This window comes from Pipistrellus kuhlii, unplaced genomic scaffold, assembly GCF_014108245.1.
Source record: "Pipistrellus kuhlii isolate mPipKuh1 unplaced genomic scaffold, mPipKuh1.p scaffold_m20_p_7, whole genome shotgun sequence".
In the NCBI taxonomy this organism is placed as follows: Eukaryota; Metazoa; Chordata; class Mammalia; order Chiroptera; family Vespertilionidae; genus Pipistrellus; species Pipistrellus kuhlii.
In genome coordinates, this window is record NW_023425573.1 from 49,028,517 (window position 1) to 49,048,705 (window position 20,189).

The 20,189-nt window shown below is 37.2% G+C and overlaps 1 protein-coding gene across 13 annotated transcripts in view; it reads right to left on the reverse strand.

Moving 5' to 3' along the window:
• PKP4 (plakophilin 4) overlaps nt 1–20,189 on the reverse strand; it is a 226,363-nt gene that overhangs the window by 136,352 nt on the left and 69,822 nt on the right. For all 13 annotated transcript variants that reach the window (XM_036422341.2, XM_036422339.2, XM_036422344.2 and 10 more), the window contains one exon: nt 6,926–7,062. In XM_036422341.2, the coding sequence (XP_036278234.1) occupies nt 6,926–7,057 (132 nt within the window). In that variant the 5' untranslated portion in view covers nt 7,058–7,062. The remainder of the gene's footprint in view (nt 1–6,925; nt 7,063–20,189) is intronic.

Here is a 20,189-nt window from a genome sequence, read left to right on the forward strand (position 1 = left end):
ATATATGTTTTAAAAAGTATATGATACTATTTATGTCTCTGCATTCTTCTGAGGGTAAAAACTGTATAAAACACATCATCTTTGTCTCCTCACCCCTTCCCTCCCTTTCCTGGACAGAGAGCTTTGCTCACAGTAGGCTTTCAACCAATGTATTTTATTTAGTTAAAAGCAAGCATAAGCTAACTATAGAGGGGCAAGTGAGCATTTTTACATTCTAAGTTCATTAACCCAATAAGTATTTGGGGCACCCATTATGTATTTCATATCTTGTGCATGTGATGTAGCTATGTGTGAAAAGCCAGATGGAGTTTGTTCAAATTCCTGGAGATGTGTGTCAATGCACCTAAAAAATGTCTCCAATTGACTCAAAAGAGAATACTGTTATTAACAATGTATTCCTGGGATACGTAAGATTGGTAAATTTTGCTTACAGATCCAGCTGAATATCCATCAGTCTCTCAGAAAGCATGAGATGTTAAAATATATGTTAACTATAATGGTTGTCACTCTACTTCTGTATTTTGCTGAGGGAAAATTTTTTTGAACTCTCAAATACTAAATAAACCTTTTGGACATACTCTATGTAGTCTTTAATCACAGAGATACCTGAAGTGGGATATACAGTACATCATTAAGACATAAAAGAGAAAAAATGTTACACTGTGACCACAACACATGCAATTTAAGAGGGCTGATTTCCTGACAGCCAAGGATCAAGGTTCAGAATTCTTGAGTCCTGGCCAGTGTCATAAGAGCGCTAACACTTGACCTCATTTTGAACCTCAATTCCATAATATTAAGGAGATAAAGCTGAAAATTTGAAGATCCCACAGAAATCACTAAGAAAAAACACTATCTTACCTTGTGTTTGATGATGCAGTGCAGGCACAGGAGACTTCACCAGACACCATGCAATAATTACAATTAACTGGATAATTCAGTTACCAATAAGTAAATAAAAATACTAAATTACTAATAGAAAAATGAGAAGTTTGAGGCACTGTATTTCTAGTATAGGGCTTTTAGCTAGACAACAGACTATACTTTACAGCTGAAATAAAATTCTGTCTTCTGCATGTGAGGTGTGTCATAGAGAACTAACATGTAGGGGCCAAATAAAAGGAAGTTGCAAAGGCAGGTGCACAACAGTTGAGTTTTTCAGTTTCAGAGGAATAAAGTAAATAATTGTGCTGGAATTTGTTCAGTTCTGGGCATTCTGCCATACAGGAAGGGTGTGTAATTACTGAGGCTAACATATCCATGCAAAAATGAAGTAATATCAATAGGGCACAGTTGGGCTCCAAATTTCCTTATTTTATCTTCAAAAAATTAAGGATCCCTAATGACTCTCATTTTACCCTTTGAAATTTAAATATCACTTAAGTTCATACCAAGGTAGAACTGGATTTTCCCAGAAGTGGAGATAGTATCCTGAAAGGTAGTGTTCTCTTTGAGAGACTCACTAATGAAGAACACTGCAATTTTCACTCATCAAAGATAACAAAAAAGTGCATGCGGTATCTAATTAGGACTTCACTGTAGCAAGAGAAGTACAAATATAATTATTTTTACCAAATCTTTCCTTGCTTACCATTTCATATTTTCTAGAATGGCCTCAACCTTCCATCTGGATTCCAAACTTCTTACATAATAAACCAAAAATAAGGAATGTGGTTTGTGAGAGAACAACAGAAAGGAAGTTAAGAGTGCCTGAATATGGCCAAGTTCAAAAAGAGATCTCAATTATTTAAGCAACTTCATGACAGAAAACAAAACAGTATAATACACAGTACATGTGTAATTTTACAAACGTAAATCAAGTTACATTCTGTATAGAACTATTGCTAACCCTATCTGTGATAGGCCAGATGGTGTTTTAAAGGGTATTTTCCTCTCCCAATTGATAGTAACAGCCCTGGTCAATGGCTTCCTTTGTGCCTCTGAAGTCAGCTGACACCTCTAACTAAGTCACAGGGATGGCAGCAGGAGCTCTGAAGGCATCACATTTGGCCACCTTTTTTTTTTTTTTTTTTTAAGATATTATATGGCCACATTTCTTTATCTTACTGTACATACTTTATTAAGCTATGTCCTAGGCCATTCTTAAATTTCCCAGATATTGGAAAACTATCAGGATTTAAAAAAAAAAAATGCCCTTGTTTCCACCCTAGCTGGTATGGCTCAGTGAACAGAGCATCAGCCTGCGGAGTGAGGGTCCTGGAATTGATTTTGGTCAAGGACACGTGCCTGGGCGGCCAGGCTCGATCCCCCGTAGGGGGCATGCAGGAGGCAGCCAATCAAAAGATTCTCTCTCATTATTGATGTTTCTCTCTCTCTCCCTTCCTCTCTGAATTCAATAAAAATAATTATTTTTTAAAGTCCTTGTTTCCAACATCTGCATTCATCGTGGACTCTTGGACTCTTACTAAGAGCTGAGCTGAACAGTAGGACCTGCCAAATGATGATCCTGATTACAGCAAACTGGTAGCTTAAAGTTCAATTGACATTTCCTGTAATTTCAGATTCAAGTCCAAGGATCATTTTGCTTCGTTATTCCCACGGGTTGACTATTTCTCTCAAGCATGAACCTTAACTGACTTTTCTTTAGTGGTTATCTATATCACCTGGTATAAAGGATGATGGTAGATATTCTTTGGTAACACCATGATAGTCACATCTTTTTATTTCCTACACGTAAATCAGCTAAGTTAGATGGAGATGAAATATATAACCTTATGCCATTATTAGACCATCACTATGAAATAAAATTTTAGTTTGCTTCACGCAGAGATTGGATTTAATTCCTAGACCAGTACGGATAAATGCAATTCATGCTATCTTAGAGAAAAGAATATACAGATGGGTAATTAGTTTTTTTTTGGGTGCTATTCTCTTTCTTAATACTGTTTCTATGAATATGGCTCCAGGTCCCATTATCTTCACAAAACAGTCTGGCAGTTGGAGACAATGTGATAGCTAGTATTAGACATCCATTCCCTTCCTGAACAATCACTTATAAAAGGGGCTGGTAACGTGTGAAACAACGTATAAAACATGGCTCTGTCCTCAGGTAGCTGATTTTATCATCCAAAGCAGCATGGGATAAGTCACAGGAGGGCTATAAAGTGCTATAAGGCAGGAGGGAGATTTGACTGCAGGTGGGTGAAGATGGCTTCAGGAAAGAGGTGTCACTTGAACAAAGTAGGCTCCTTCTTTTATCTGCCAAAGAGCAAGGACTTTAAATATATAATTGCACAGGTATGCATCTATGTGACTGACATAAATATGAAAGGTTATCACATTACAAAAGAGGGGAATGTGAATATCAGCATTTTGTCAAGGAATAGGAATAGTTTCTGGCTTCTAGATCCTAGGAAAATGTCACCATGTAGAGGAAGATTTAATTATTTTATGACAATCTAAAACCAATTTTATATAGTAATAGACCAATGATTTGTTAACAAGACCACTCTGGTTGCCTGCTATTTCCTTCCCAATTATTTTATAAATTGGCAATGAAGGGTCTGGGGGGCAGGGTAGCAAGGAAGTACGTATAAGCTATTTTAGTGGCTTGAATGTGCTTTATTCAAGAAACCACACCTTTTCCCTCAAGTTGTGTACTAAAAGGTATCATTTCCCAATTATTTAACCAAATACTTGATATTATGTTACTTTTGGGGTTGCACAAAATCAGCATGTTATAAATAAATATTTTCACATGCTCTATTTCTTATATTATAAACCTAAAACTGTGCTAATCTGTGAGACCAACATGATGATGTTTTGAAAGTTTAATACCATGCAGAAGCGAAATATTGTCACAACAGAAATATGGCCCACTATTCAGAATGTTTCCTTGTTTTCAGATCAATTGTCAAAAGGAGGCTCACTGAACCTCAGTATATACTTAAAAACAGTATAAGAAGAGATTTTTATCCTTATGTGGAAATGAAGATTACAATAGTAATATTAACCCTTACTAAGAGCACTAAGTGCCAGACATTATTGTAAGTATTTTACATAGATTAATTTAATGTCCTTAATAACCATTATTCTCATTTTACCAAAAAATGGAGGCCTAGAGAGGTTAAGAAATCTTCCCAATATCACACATTAAGTAGTGGGGCTGGGATGGGAACCCAGTCCATCCATCCAGTTACACTGCAGGAGTCTCTTCCTTCCGTACCCTAAGGAAACTTCCTTCCTGAGATATGGCTGCCATCAAACAAGGCCTGTTCTTTGAGATTAGTGGAGCTGATACCATCAATCCAGGGCTATGAGCACTGCATAGTAGTATGGCATATCCTATATAATAAAAAGGTGATATGCAAATTGAACCTCACATCTTCACAAGATGGCTGCCTACAACCAGGACAGCAGAGGGATTAGTGAGGGATGACCAAATGACTGAACAAGCAGGCTGTGTGGGGCGACTAGCCAGCAAGGGGGTTAGTGAGGGATGACAAAACAACTGAACAGCAGATTGTGTGGGGTGACCAGGTGGGCGGGGGGGGGGGGGGGGGGGGGGGGGGGGGGGGGGGGGGGAGAGTGATCAGGCCAGCATGCAAAGGCAGTAAGGGGTGATCAGGCTGGCAGGCAGGTGAGCAATTAGGAGCCAGCGGTCCAAGATTGTGAGAGGGGTGTCTGACTGCCAGTTTAGGCCTGATCCTCAGGGGTCCCAGATTGGAGAGGGTGCAGGCTGGGCTGAGGGAAGCCCCAACCTATGCACAAATTTCATGCACCAGTCCTCTAGTATAATTATGCAACCCACCGAAGAATATGGTTCTATTGCTACAGAACATGATCAAGGACATAATCTAATATTAACTATTCCATTTAAGTATAATAAGACTGAGAATGTCAGATTCTGACTAATAGACTAATACAATCAAATATATAAGATGAATAGTACAATAATTAGGTTTTTTATTTCTACCTAACTGTGTCTCATTGGGCAGATGATAGGGAGTGACATATTTTTAAAAAGTCCTAAGAAATTTTTATGCCAACTATTGAGATCTCAGAATATCTCGCCTGGTGCCACAAAAACCCTGTACTAGCTACAGTTAAGTTATTTAAAGTTGGATGAGTATCTTGGAACAAGAGATAGATACAGTGTCTTGGCTTCAAAGATTGAAATACTGACTGACCATTGACTTTAAAATAATTTAAATATTGAAAAACCAACTTTAAAATAATTTAAGAATAAAGACTGTAAATGCATACTAATGAACTTAAAATTTTAGAACAGGAATAGAAGCAAAGAGTAGAATATATCCTTCTAAGAAAATAACAGGAGATATAAGGTAATTCTCCTAATAAATAACAAATATCTGGTTTTGGAGGTTTGGTTTGGTTTGTTTTTGTTTGTTTTTTAGCTATCTTGAAAAAAATGAAACCCTTCTGGCTATCTCCCAAATATCCATTCAGAACACTACTTATTGCCAAAATATAAAACTTAGAAGGCATCTGAAGCCATCAAGGAACTACAGTGCCAAATTGATGATAGGTTTCCAATTGTCCTCAACATGCAGGGTATCTGGTCTCAAAACACAAACACAAAGTCCTGTTGCTATGGTTACTGAAAACAGTTTCTAGTTTTAATTCAGTTCTGGGCCTTTTGACAAATTTACCATCATATTTCACAAGAATGCAGTATACTTTAAGAGCCCCAAATAAATCAGTGTCTTTTCATTTTACAGCTCCTTGGGTCAAATCTTGACAACAATGAAGTACTATAAAAAATAAAAATTTTTAAAAAAGGGTGCCTTTTCCCTCCCTAAAGGTGAGAGAAGCAAAGATAAACTATGGTTTGGTAAAAAACAAAAACAATACCAACTACAATTTTCTTATCTTCTCAAATTCTTAAGCTGTGGGATATTTATAAACTAATTTCAGGGAGGAGGAATGGCAAATATTTTGACATCTTAATATTAGAATAAGTTGTGAAAACATTTTTCTTAATAACATAGCTCTAATGTCAGACATATGTCATAGTTCATAACACACACCTATTTTATAGCAATAGTAAATAAAGAGGTATTAAAAAAATTCTTTACTATTTGTACTCATTGGTCATTTGAACTGCCAATATTGATTTTTAAAAGAATATTCCAGCAAATATATATCTACATTTATAACTTTTGAGAAAAAAATGACCCAGAGAGTTAATCATAAGATTTTTAAGACTTTAGTTAGATTATATCCAGCACATTAACTCTCACAAATGATGTATATTTTTGTTTTGTTTTGAAGGGAGGGATTGAAGTCTATCTCTGTAGCTTTAATATTAAATTCACTTTATGAAACTTTTAAAGCATAAAAAATTAAATTTAGAAATTCCAATTTTTAAGTTCTAATTTAGAAGGCTACTTGGGTTTGGAGGATAAACAGTATTAAGGGCCTTAAGAAAAACAACATAAATATGACATTGAAGCAAACTGGCACAGTTTGACAAGTATTAGAACACTAGCTCACAAAATGAATATACTTAGATTCAGACAAACACAACAAATATAGCCTTTATCCAAAAATCACAGAGACAGTCCTATATAATACCCATGTTAAAGGTTCAACACTACAGGCCAAAGGTTGCCAGAGTCCTGGCAGAGAAGTTAACAATGTGACTACGCTTGACGAAGCTTTGCGGGCATGCACACACTCTGCAATGGGGGAGACAGACACCGATCACCATCAATATTGTCCTTACTTGCAGACGCACAAGTATCCTGCATGTTCCGATTCTGACTGGCACCTGGAGCAGCTCTACATGCCAGTCATCCCAATGTACTCAGGGATGTAAACACCTTATAATTAGAAAACGTGAAGGCGTCAAGGACGTTAGAAAATTTAAAACACATCCAAAGATTAATTTTTAAAGGCATTGAAGAAATAATTAATTGCAAATTCCAAAAAGAGGATTTACCTGCTCCTTCACAGAAGCTAGAATAGTGGTGGCTGTGGTCTCGGGTTCCATGCCTGGGCCAATGCAGGCAGCTTCCTGGCGGATCTGTGGTTGCCCCTCCTCCACCAGTGAGGCCTGCTCAGGAGCTGGCATTCCTCCTGCAAGCAAGCAGGCAAAGAGTTAACACTTTCTCCAGGTCTCTTCCTAGTATCTGCAGCTGGTTCCTAGGAAGTACCACAGACTTCTACACACAATGATCACAATACCCTAAGGCTATTTGATTTTTAGAAGTCAACATCTAGGGCCAAATGTATAGTATTACCAAATATTAAAAAATAAATTTAAATGTAATGATAAAAAATACTAAGAGGATATAAAAAAAGACATGAAAATGGTTGGAAAAGAAGGCTCTTAAATTAAAAATAGACTAAGGACAATAAAGTTGTTAGGAGCTTGTTAAATTGGTGAGCCCTGTAATCAGATAACCAATAAGTAAATATGATTCTTATGAAACAAATAACAATAAACACTCTGTATTTGATATAAGAGCCAGTTTTTAGAAAAGTATATACACAAGAAGACAGCTACAAAGATACAAATGCTGTACCAATTACAGAAGACGCTTAGGCAATAGGAAAAAAGGTTACAAAAGTTAAGGAAGGTTTGAACATAAACACAAGTCTGCTATACTTAAAAGAAATGCAAGGCATTAATAATGAATAACGATATTTTTGTTAGAATATTACGTTAGTTTGGTTTCCTTAGAAGAATCAGATTAGTCAAAGATGACAATGGCTATAGGGAGCTGTTGACAAGAGAAACCATTTGTCAGGCTCACAGCTCATGACAGCAGACTGGGTTCTAGGCAGAAGACAAGTGTCTCTCCTAGGATTACACACAGAGAGAGTGATGTGCTTGCCAGAGACTTACTGACCTGATGCAGACTTTTCATAAGTTTAAAAAGATTAGGAAAAGATACCCACCTAAAATGTACATATTTTAATAACCTGTTTCACAGTATTGTAGATAGATTGTGCTCTCTGACCATCAGCCTGAGAGCACAATCTATCTACCATGCTGTGAAACTAGCCTGGCATGTATATAATAGGTGCTCAATTAATGTTTGCTGAATAAGCGTGAATGTGAATGAAGGATGACCATCATTTCCATGTCTGGTTCTAGACACTAGGCAAATCTAACCAAGTATTATGAGGCTCATGAGCCCTTGTTTGTTCACTGCTTTACTCTGAATAGTCATATACAGATATCTAAGAACATAAATATTGTTCTTGACATTATTTATAGTTTCCTACTAAAAATTATTCTATTGTTGTATTTAACTTTGTATCAAACCTTTTTAATATTCATTTCTGAAGTATGATCTAGGGATTCCCCCAGCACCCTCAAATTTCAGTATCAGCCTGTTATTGTTTTCCCCCAAAATCATAATGTTAAAAAAAAAAAAAAAAAAAAAAAAAGGAAGGGGGGAGGAGTTGGGGAGGTGCATACCACCTGAACCTCCAACTTATTTCTCACTCTCCTGACTTCCACATCAGTGGAGATATTTCTAGGCTCCAGTTTTCTGTGAGTGGTTGCTTTATTCTTGTCATATTAACAGGCTGAAACAGGTAATGGGTCTGACAAGTTTCTGCTCTAACAGATGAATATTCCATCTCCGATTTCCTGGTGCCCAAGGCTCAGTGGGACAGATAGCTGGCAAGGAGTTTCCTCAAGTATGAACACTTCAGACCTGAATAAATAGGGCTAGGATCACAACCTAAGTCATCATGGACAAGTGAGGACCTCATTGAGCCCCACTTTCCTCACTTATAAAAAATGGCCTTATTAATTCTTTATACAACAAATGGAATGATTTTTATGACAATCTACATTTTAGTAAAATAAACTTCAAACATCATCCACTATAAAATAACCCACTTCTGCACTTACTGAGTGCTCATTAAAGACAAAATATGAGGTCTACCAAAAAGAAAAATAATGCACATAAAGATCTTAGATTTGTCTTTAAAAACATTTAAAGATATAAAAGTATTCCATGCCATTGAAAAATTACACACCTTAAAATAAGCAGATGGTTGCAAAGAACAAAAACGTTACTATGCAACAGTGAAACAAATAATGCCAGGAATCAAAAATTTAAAATGTCAAGAGTATAGTACCATGAAATAACCAATATGTTAGAAAAAGAGAAGCAAAAATTCAGTGAACAAAGAGAATCTGGAAAAGGAGATCTAGAAACATCACTGGGAAAGTACTTATTAATTCTTTACCATAGAGAGGAGGAGCCTCATTGCTTAAAGATACAGAATTCTATTATTGTAATTATATATCATCACTCTGGTGTACCACAATTTCATGATACTTATCATGATAACTTTGTCTAAAATTGATGAAACTGGATGAACATTTTCTGAGTACTGCTTTGACCATGTGCTCAGGGGGTGCTAAGGGGACACAGGCACAGGCAGGTCACTGACCACTAGTGACTCATCATCTAGCTGAGGCAGCAAAATATGAATGGATCAAGCCAAAGTACAGCAATATGCAAGCAGATGGAATAACAGCACAGAAGCTGATGGACAGAGGCTGTAGAGTATACCTTTGTAAGAGAAGATACTACTCAGCAGCAAAGGATTTTCACAGGCAGGGATGATGTTTTAATTCTCTGATTCCTCAAAGACTAGGAGACATTACCAGTAATCATTAACACACATGAGATGAAGAATGATGACCACAGTACCCATGCATAACTGAGGCTGAGACAATTTTCCTATCCCTCATCTCTGGAACAGCCCCCAAATACTACAACCAACACTGGGCAAAGGAGGGATACCACAATAATGACAAGTGACAAACTTTTTAAGGTTGCCCATTTTCTTGTAGTTCTCATAACAATTTAAAGAGTTGCAAGACCCAAGCAAAGATTAGAGTCAGAAAAATATTATAACGTCTTCCCACTAGAGCAAAGGAAAAAAGCACTGAGTACTTTTGTGGCAAAGAGATGGTGAAAAATTAGGCCTCAGTGACCTCAACTTGCCTGGCTTGAATGATAGCATTCTAGGAACCTGGGGAAACTTGCAAATAGGCTTCTGGACCATTTGGGGGCTCTCTGGAGAATCACAGAAAACTGGAAGTAGGAAAATGCCAATTCTGTTTTTGGAAAGCAGAAAGTAGACTCTGTTCATGTTACAAACTAGAGAGCTAGACATAAATCTTAGGTGAGATTCTTAAAAGGATTTAATCCAAGAGACGATTTGCAGGAACTAAAAAGAGGCATACCAAAGAAAAGTCACATTATGCTGGTCTACTTTGTCTTTGGCAATGTAACCACGGAAATGCAGTGTGTCTAGACTCCAGGGAGGCATGCATCATGTTCGAAAGCACCTACGACATTATAAGCAAATGGGGCTGGCACAGGCTTCTGCTGACTCTCACGATCTCTAAATAGCTGAATGAAAAATATCACCCTATAGATTTCTAATATAATGCCAGGGAGGTCTAATATTTACACAATCTAACCAAAACTATATCCATAATGTAAATAATAATACACAGGCATGCTCAAATTCTTCAATAATGTTGAGAAGATTGAGTTTACCAAAATATAAAATTAAAATATGAATAACGTTGCTAAACTACAGTAATGAGCTGCCTCTATAAGATAAAACAATAGGAATAAATGTTAGGTCTTGTGTTTAGGTTAGCTAAGCAGTACATTGGGGAAAAGATGTAGATACTTTAAGTTCAAGAGAGAATGAGTGAGCCACGAATGAGACAAGGCTACTCTGCAACCACAGTGATCTTATACTGTACTGATATTAGTATTTAAGATAACAGAAAGAAGTAGACAAATGAGCACACAGCTCTCCTTCAAGCTCTTTGGGACACATCCTCTTTCAGTTATGGTGGCATATTGGCAGGAATGGACACATGTATATTCATTCAAAAGAGGACAGTAAAGGGACTCAAGTCATTATTTCCAGACACAGATATGGAGATGAAATGAATGATAGCTCCAGTTTTGTATGAGCTCAAGCCTTGGCAAGTGACACAGGAAGAACAGCTAATAGACAAAAAGGAAAAATTCTGACCAGGAAAACAAACAAACAAACAAACAAACAACAAAAACACAGCAGATTAAGTACAAACGCTGCCATGAACAAACAAGGTTAGATTTTTTTAGGCTATGATCCTCAGAGCTAGACAAAAAACTGTAACAAACTTGTATCAGATTATATTATTATTCTCTTTATACAGAGTCAAATTTGGCTAATGATTGTATTACTTTTAATCAAAGTTAAAGTCTGGAGCCATGAAGGCAAGCCCAGGATGGTCTTTCCTTTTGGAGCACTCAAATGTCCAAAATTTCAAAAACTGGCCTCCAAAAATGCTATATTCCCCATCATGAGAGGTTGTTAATCACAGCTCAGAAGATCTACCGGTAGTAGTGGGATGATACAGAAGTGATCATGCATTGGGTATGAAAAATAGGAATTCTCTGAATTTTGAGGCCAGCAGTAAGGTAAGACATCTATATTCTGAATTAATGTGAAGTTTACTGAGGAGTTGCCCCTCCTATTTCAACCCCCCCCCCCTTTTTTTGTGTGTGTGTGTGTGTGTGTGTGTGTGTGTTTTTTTCCCCCCAGTGCCTCCTTGAGTAGAGGCCAGGGCCAGCTGGAAGCAGGTATCTGGGATTTATTTATCTTCCATAATTGAAACTTTGTAGCCTTGAGCGGATGCCAGGGCCAAACAAGGCGTCGGGGGTAGGGGTGGGGCCGGGGGGTGAGGGATGGGGAAGAGCTTGGCTTCCTCCATCACTGTGGGCAACCCAAGCCTCCTGCTCGCTCAAGCTCCATGGCCGCCACATCTTTGTTGGGTTAATTTGCATACCCACTACTGATTGGCTGGTGGGTGTAGTGGAGTGATGGTCAATTTGTATGTTTCTCTTTTATTAGTGTAGATCTTAGTTACCACAAGCCATAATAGATACACACACAAAAATTTTAAGAGAAGGGGCTGGAAATAAAGTCAACAAATCACCAAGGAAGAGAGCAAGAGAAAAAGAACTGAGAAGTCCTACAAAAACATCCAGAAAACATTTAACAAAATCGCAATAAGTATGTGCTTACTAATAATTACTTTAAATATAAGTGGATTAAATGCTCCAATCAAAAGACATAGAGTGGCTGAATAAATAAAAACATATCTGTACATATGCTGCCTTCAAGAGATTTGCTTCAGATTCAGATTTAAAGACACACATAGACTGAATGTGAAGGGATGAAGAAAGATATTTCATGTAAATGAGGGGAGGAAAAAACCCATCTGGGGTAGCAATACTTATATCAAAGGCTGTAATAAGAGACAAGGAAGGGAATTTCATAATAATAAAGGATTCAATAAAGGAAGAAGATATAACACTTGTAAACTTATGCTCCCAATCATGAGTATCTCAATACATAAAGCAAATATTAACAGTTATGACAAAAGAGATTGAGAGTATAACAGTGATAGTGCGGAACTTTAACACCCCATAATCATGATAAATAGATCATCCAGACAGAAAATAAAGAAGGAAACACCTGTCTTAAGTGACACATTGGACAAGATGGATAGAACATTCATCCCAAACAGCAGAATACACATTCATTTCAGGTGCACATGGAACATTCTTCAGGATACATTACATGTTAGGTCACAAAATAACTCTCAATAACTTAAGAAGACTGGCATAATAATAGACATACCAGAAGAGACGGAAAAGGGAACGAAGAGACTATACAAATAGTTAAATATGGAAAGAGCTAGATTCTCAAGTCCAAGAAGCAAATAGATACCTTATTACCACAATCCTTCTCCAATACACAGGGTATTAAAACTATAAAAATTAATGACAAAGAAAGTATTCTCAAGACAACCAGGGAAAAGAAGGAAAAAAATCTGTAAGGGAAAGCCCTTAGGTTATCATCAGATTTCTCGGCAGAAACTCCACAAGCTAGTAGAGAATGGAAACAAATATTTAAACTACTGAAAGAGAGATTTATCAGCCAAGAATAATATATTCAGCAAAGTTTTATTTTAGATATGAAAGAGAAATAAAAACTTCTCTAAACATACAGAAGCTGAGGAAATATATTACCACAGACTTCCATTACAGGAAATGTATTGTTTTCAAAAAAAAAATTAAAAAAAAATATCTATTAGAGTCTACATTTAACATGTAATACAAAAAAACAATAACAGAGAATAGTTAAAGAATTAGAAAAAAATGTTTACATAATGTGAGCAAAGCAGACTGTCAATGTATTTTAAATTTAATTTGCTAAGAATACAATGTTTTACATTTTTTAGATTTAGAACATACATGTATACCAAAACTATAGTGAGATATGACCTTACATCTGTTAGAATGGCTATTATCAACAAGACAGGCAATAACAAATGTTGGAAAGGGTTTGGAGGAAAAGGCACCCGCATTGACTACTGGTAGGAACGTAAACTGGTACAGCCACTATGGGAAACAGTATGGCAGTTTCTCAAAAAATTAAGAATAGAGTTACCATATGAACCAGAAATCCCTCTTCTGGGTATCTAACGAAAAACTCCAAAACGCTTCTATTCATTGCAGCATTATTCACTGGACACTTTAGTTGACATGGAGACAACCAAAGTGTTCTTCTATAGAGGACTGGATAAAGATGTGGCACATACTAGTATAGATTATGGAATACTACTCAGCCATAAAAAATATGCAATACTGCCATTTGGGATAACATGGATGCACCTTGAGAATATTATACTAGGCGAGATAAGTTAGGCAGGAAAAGCTAAAGCATATAATTTCATTCATATGTGGAATATAAAACTGAAAATCATAGACACAGACAACAGTATGCTGGTTACCTAAGGGAAGGGAGTGGGAGAATTAGTAAATGGTAAAGGGGACCAAATATATAGTGAAGGAAAATGATTTGACTTTTGGTGGTGGGCACACAATGCAACATAAACCTAATCAGACAAACAATGGGTCCCTGCTGCCTGTCACTACTTGAGCCAATTCAGCAGAGACACGGTTGAATCATATAATATATGAGGGTTTATGCCAAACTAGAGGCCTGGTGCAAGACATTTGTGCAGGGGTGTGGGGGTGGAGCACCATGCGTCCCTCAGCCTGGCCAGCAACCTCCCAGTTCAGGACCCCTCAGGGGACATCCGCCAGCTGAGTCCTTAGTGCTGCTGTGGAAGTGGGAGAGGCTCTAGCCACTACCTTGGCACTTGCCAGGCGTGAGCCCAGCTTCTGGCTGAGTGGTGCTCCCCCTGTGGGAGCACAATGACCACCAGGGGGCAGCTCCTGTGTTGAGTGTCTGCTCCCTTGTGGTCAGTGTGCATCATAGCGACCTGTCATTCTGCTGTTCTGTCGATTTGCATATTAGCGTTTTATTTTATAGGATTGCCAGCAGTATGGGAGAGCAACAGGTCATCCACAAAAATCTGCTCTGCACCCCACCACAAACCAACTGCTTATATTGGGTAGAGGTACAAAGATTACATGGGGAAGTAGCCAAAGGGTATGCCAAATATGCAGTTAACAGGTAAGCAGGCTGGAGACTTACAAAGGTCTGCAAGTAAGTGAAAGAGCTGGGGATCTTCAAAGGGCTTAGTGACATGCAAGGGCTGGGGATCTGCAAAGGGCTGGCTATTCTGGTTTCTGCAATGAAGTTGTTTATCTTTCCATGATAACAGGCAGCTCCAAATGAGGGGGATGGGCTGCATTTTTCTAGGTGAGCTCCCAGCTTCCATGTGCTGCTGAGAGCCAGGTTAGAATGTGCCTTCTTTAATCAGAACAAAACAATCACGGTTAACAGAGCATGATTAGTATTTCTTACAATTCTACCTGGTTCCCTAACATTCTACTTCTGCCCCTATCAAATAAATATGTAATTTTTTTTGGCTCAACCCCATTAGTAATTAGAAAATTGCAAATTCATACTACATTGAGGCATTAATATATAACCACAGGAATGGCAAAATGCTTTTCAACCTAACTATTTCTGGTTATAAAACTACACAAAAGACAATTTTATTCATTTCAATAATAAGGGGTTTTCATTACAAAACAGAATGCTCTCGACCCCATATACCACTGAATTAAAATTTCTGAAAATAACCCCCCCCACCCCCCGGGCTAATACATAACCTCAGGGTCAGCACTGCTTACACCTGGAGGCAGCAGTTCTCATTGTATTCTATGTGAATGGACCTCCCTGGAGTAATGCCAAGTGTTGATATTGTCTCTCTAACAATAGCTACATATTGAAAAACTGTTAATAAAAAGTGAAAATTCTGTGTTGGATAAATATAGATTTCACTTTGCTACTTTCAATTTTCAAAAAAAAATGTCTTTCTTATGGAGAGCAAAAAAGGGAAAACGGAAGTCTCTTTTTGGAAAGTGCTACAGGTTTACTATTTTTCTTAGGAGGTGGGATTCTTTGTAGCATGTTAGTGAGGAGAAAGGAGAAGCCTGGCATGCTAAAGGATGAAAAAAGCCACAATGGAGCCCCCAGCTGGTTTGGCTCAATAGAGAGAGCGTCAACCTGCATACTGAAGGGTCCCGGGTTCGATTCCGGTTAAGGGTACACGCCCAAGTTGCATGCTTGATCCCCAGTGTGGGGTGTGCAGAAGGCAGCCAATCAATGACTACCTCTCATCACTGTTTCTTTCTCTTCTTCTCTCCCTTCCTCTCTGAAATCAATTAAAATATACTTAAAAAAAAAAAAAAGAGCCAATGGAGATAATAATGTAAGGATGTAGTTAAAACTCTGAGCGGGATAACTATATCATACACAGATGAATATACACACCCACCCTTTCAATTCATAATGTCATGAAATAAAAGGTATTTTCTCTTTTTTTTAGGATAAGAAAACTAGTCTAGACATTTTAAAAAGGCCATTAATTTACCAAAAAGTCAGATAAATAATGGCTGCAGCACAACAACAAAATAACCCAAGAAAACCGTAACACAAAGAGAAAAGGGCTGCTTTAGAGGTTGAAGCAGTTGATGGGAGAGTTGTTCAGAGTCATGAATACCAGACTCTAGGCTCTTAGGTCTAGGTCAAGATCAGAACCTCAAAGGTAGAAAGATAGAGCAGCTCGGTGGCCAGCCTCTGTCCTGCACACGCTCAAATACCTGCCACAGGCAAAGAAGTGATCTAGACAGAACAGGGCCTTAGCCAGAGACTGATGTCCAAAAGACCAAATTCCCTAAACAGAACAAATGGAATAGGTAGAATATCCTCTGTGTTTCAATCAAAAGCTGTATGCAATGAAGAGAAATAGCCAGAGATCTATTAAAAAATTTTTTAAAAAAAGTTATAGGCTAAAAACAAAAATCTCAATCAATGGAATAATGTTTTTTAGAGAGTATTCCATAAAAGTGACCTAAATAATTCTCTTGGAGACTAAAAGAAAAAGAGATAAAAAGATAAACCATTTGGAGACTATAGACTAAATCCTGGAGTTATGTTTATTTACTAATAGTACTAAAAAGAGAAGGAAAAAAAAAAGAATACTTAAAAAAAAAACTAAATGAAAATTTCTGGAGCTAAAAACAAATCATTTAAGAAGTGCCAATAAGTGGGGGGGAAAAATAAATGAAACAAATGAACTACATGTAGACAAACCCAATCCATGGAAATGTTTTTGGTTTGAAGGACAAAGAAAAGATTGTAATTGTTACCGTGGAGGAAAAACAAACTGCTTGCAAGGAATGAGAAATAGTTTGGCATCAGACCTCTTTTCAACTAAAGCAGATATAGCAATAGCTTCCGATAATGAACAAAAATTATGATTCCAATATGAAGTCAAATAAAGGCATTTTAAGACATACCAGGACTCAAAGTTTGCGGTTTCAACAACCTTGTAAAGGAAGTTCTCCAACCAAATATCTGGTCTAGTAATAATTAATGTCGTTTTTAAACATTCGTTTAAAATCTTGCTTGGCGTTGACTTGTATTGACATAACCTTCAAACACGTGGTATCTACAGAACGTGTGAAATGCAATTAACAAGTTTTGCTTGAAAAAGTTTGTGTTTGGTTTGGTTTTTGTTGCAAAACTAGGGCTAAGAAGATGGCGGATGAAGAGCATATTCGGCACTGCATGCTTTACGAGTTCCAATTAGGAAGAAAAGCAAGTGAGGCTGCAAAAAACATCTGTAGTGCTCTTGGTCAAGATGCAGTTAGCACCAGAAAATGCCAGCGTTGGTTTGAGAAATTTCGCGAGGGAAATTTTTCGTTAGATGACAAGAGTGGTCGAGGCCGTGTGTCCAATTTTGATCAAGAAGCTCTTCAAGCTCTTTTGGTGCAAAATCCTCAAATTACCCAACAAGAGCTTGCGACAACTTTAAATTGTTCACAAAAAACAATTTCCAATCAATTGCGTGCACTTGGCAAAGTCCAAAAGTTTGGAAAATGGGTTCCTCATGAGTTGACCCACAACAACCGTAATCCAAGAGTCACAATTTGCAGTTCGCTCCTCTCTCGTCAAAACAGTTTGCCGTTTTTAGAGCAAATTGTTACCGGAGATGAAGAATGGGTGCTGTATGTTAATTTGAAAAGGCGGCCTCAATGATTGGACAAAAATGAGGCTCCGCAGCCCACGCCAAAACCTGACTTGCATGCGAAAAAAGTGATGATGTGTGTTTGGTGGAATTTTAAAGGAATTCTTCATTATGAACTTTTACCATCTAACCAAACCATTACAAGTGCAGTGTATAGTGCCCAATTGGAAAGGTTAGCACAAGCTTTAAGAGAAAAAGAACCCGCGCTGATTAATCGGAAGGGCGTAATTCTTCACCACGATAACGCACGACCGCATACTGCAAGAATCACTGCTGAAAAACTGCGCCAGTTGGAATGGGAAGTTCTCCCTCAACCTGCATATTCTCCTGATATTGCCCCTTCCGATTACCATTTGTTTCGTTCTTTGCAAAACTTTCTTCTTGGAAAAAAATTTAATAATGAAGAATGCCTCAAAAATGCATTGACCGAATTTTTTGCATCAAAATCACAAGAATTATACAACAGAGGGATTAAAATGCTTCCTGAGCATTGGGCACAAATAGTAGAAAACAACGGCAACTATATTGTTGATTAAATTTTGTTGTATTGTTTAAATAAATTCGATTTAAAAAAGTATTAGAAAACGACGTTAATTATTACTAGACCTAATAGCACATTTGAAAGAGAAAGGATTAGTACACAAGCAAGAGTGCTAAGCAATTAATTCAGAAAATTGAAGATTAAGTCTAAACTCCACATGATATCCACAAGAGAAGAGTGAGGAGCTGAAGCAAATAAGATTGTACTAATGGTCTTATTTAATTTAGTGGGGAGAAACACATACAGAGTAACTCCAGGTCACTGTGCTTTTCCTGTCTTCTCAGGAAGAGGTGAAGCCCACCACCACCCTTAAATGTAGAGCTGGCCTCTTGAGACTTTTAGAATGTGACAGGTGTGATCTTGTTCAACATCTGAGGCTCAATCTTACAAGGCCCTTCAGCTTTGTCTTCTGAGATCACTGGGCTATGAGTAAGCTCAGGATTAAACGATTCCATGGAGCAGAGGCCCAGGGATCCCAGCCACTCCAGCCAAGACCTCAGGCCTTCTTGGAAAGTGACCTGACCAACTGCTGACTACAGCCACCTGAGTAGCCAGGCAAGATCAGCGGCAGAGCCTCCCTGCATCCTAGAATTGCAAAAAATTTAAAAATCACTGAGCCCCTTAGATGTAGGATGTAAGATGAATAAGTGATACATACTAATACAACGGTTAAGACAGGAAATGAGGATCAAGAAAAAATAACTTACATTATTTTTTAAAATTGTTAAGATAAAAACATTAAATTTTACATGCTGAATTACTTTATAAAATATAATTTATTCAAGGAATTATTGATCTTCCACTTATGTACTATACCATAGTGTTATTGAAAGTATAAAGATATTAAGACCCTGACCTCTAATCCAATTTACAGTCTAAAAGGAGAGACAAGACAAATGAACAAACAACTGCAATAAAAGGCACTAAGAGTTCAAAAACAGAAAGCAGGTGCTCACAGAAGTGTTTGAATAGGAATGTATAAAAGGGGACATGTGCAGCAGAAGGACCCAGGTGGGCAAAAGCCTACCAATAATGCATTAATTAATTTAATTAAGCTTTCATATCTAAAAATTTGCTTTAGCGTCAATAAATTTCTCAAAAATCTCCCTATTGTTTTATATTATTTGCAATTAAAGATATAGTAAGCTGTATCAAATCTCAAGCTGTTTAAATAAAAGATTTATTCTTATTAGTTTTTTTAATATCAAATGCTAGTGTTAACAAAAAGATTAAAGTAGCAAAATCGCTAGCACAGCACAGACAAGGATTTAGAAATGGTAATTTATAAGTGAATTACTACAGGCAAAAAAATAAAATTGTTTAATTAAGGACTTTGGCATTTAAAAATATTAGTAATGGTGTATTAAAAATAAAAGGCATACAATCTAGTAACAACCTGCTATCTTATGTAGTGGTGGCCAGTTTATGCTGATTTTTCTTTTTTTTAATTTAATTTTATTGATTTTTTTTTTTACAGAGAGGAAGAGAGTGGGATAGAGAGTTAGAAACATCATTGAGAGAGAAACATTGATCAGCTACCTCTTACACACCTTTTACAGGGGATGTGCCTGCAACCAAGGTACATGATCTTAACTAGAATCAAACAGGGGACCTTCAGTCTGCAGGCCTACGCTCTATCCACTGAGCCAAACTAGTTAGGGCTGATTTTTCTTTTTACATGAACTAGCTAAATGATTTTTCAGTGTCTTAGGATGTGTACTAGGCCTCTCCTTCTAGCAAAAATAATATAGAAATTCTGTATTAAACTTTTTAGAATTTCTGCATTAGAGTTCTATTTAACTTATAAATTCATTTGTAATTTGAAAGGTGCAATTTAAGATTTAAAGTTCTCTGAGTTATGTTGCACAGGCTACTTTCAGTATGTCAAAAACAAGGCAAGTCTGGGAAATACTGCAGAGCATGCTTCCTCTTAAAGATTCCTGAAAACCTTGTTACTTAATTTGTGATCTGCAAACCAGTTACACTGGCAACACTTTAGAGCTTGTAAGAAACTCAGAAATTCAGGCCCCACCCAATCTACTGACACATGAATCTTCATGTGAATAATATCCCCAGTATATTGTACCTACCTTCAAATTTAAG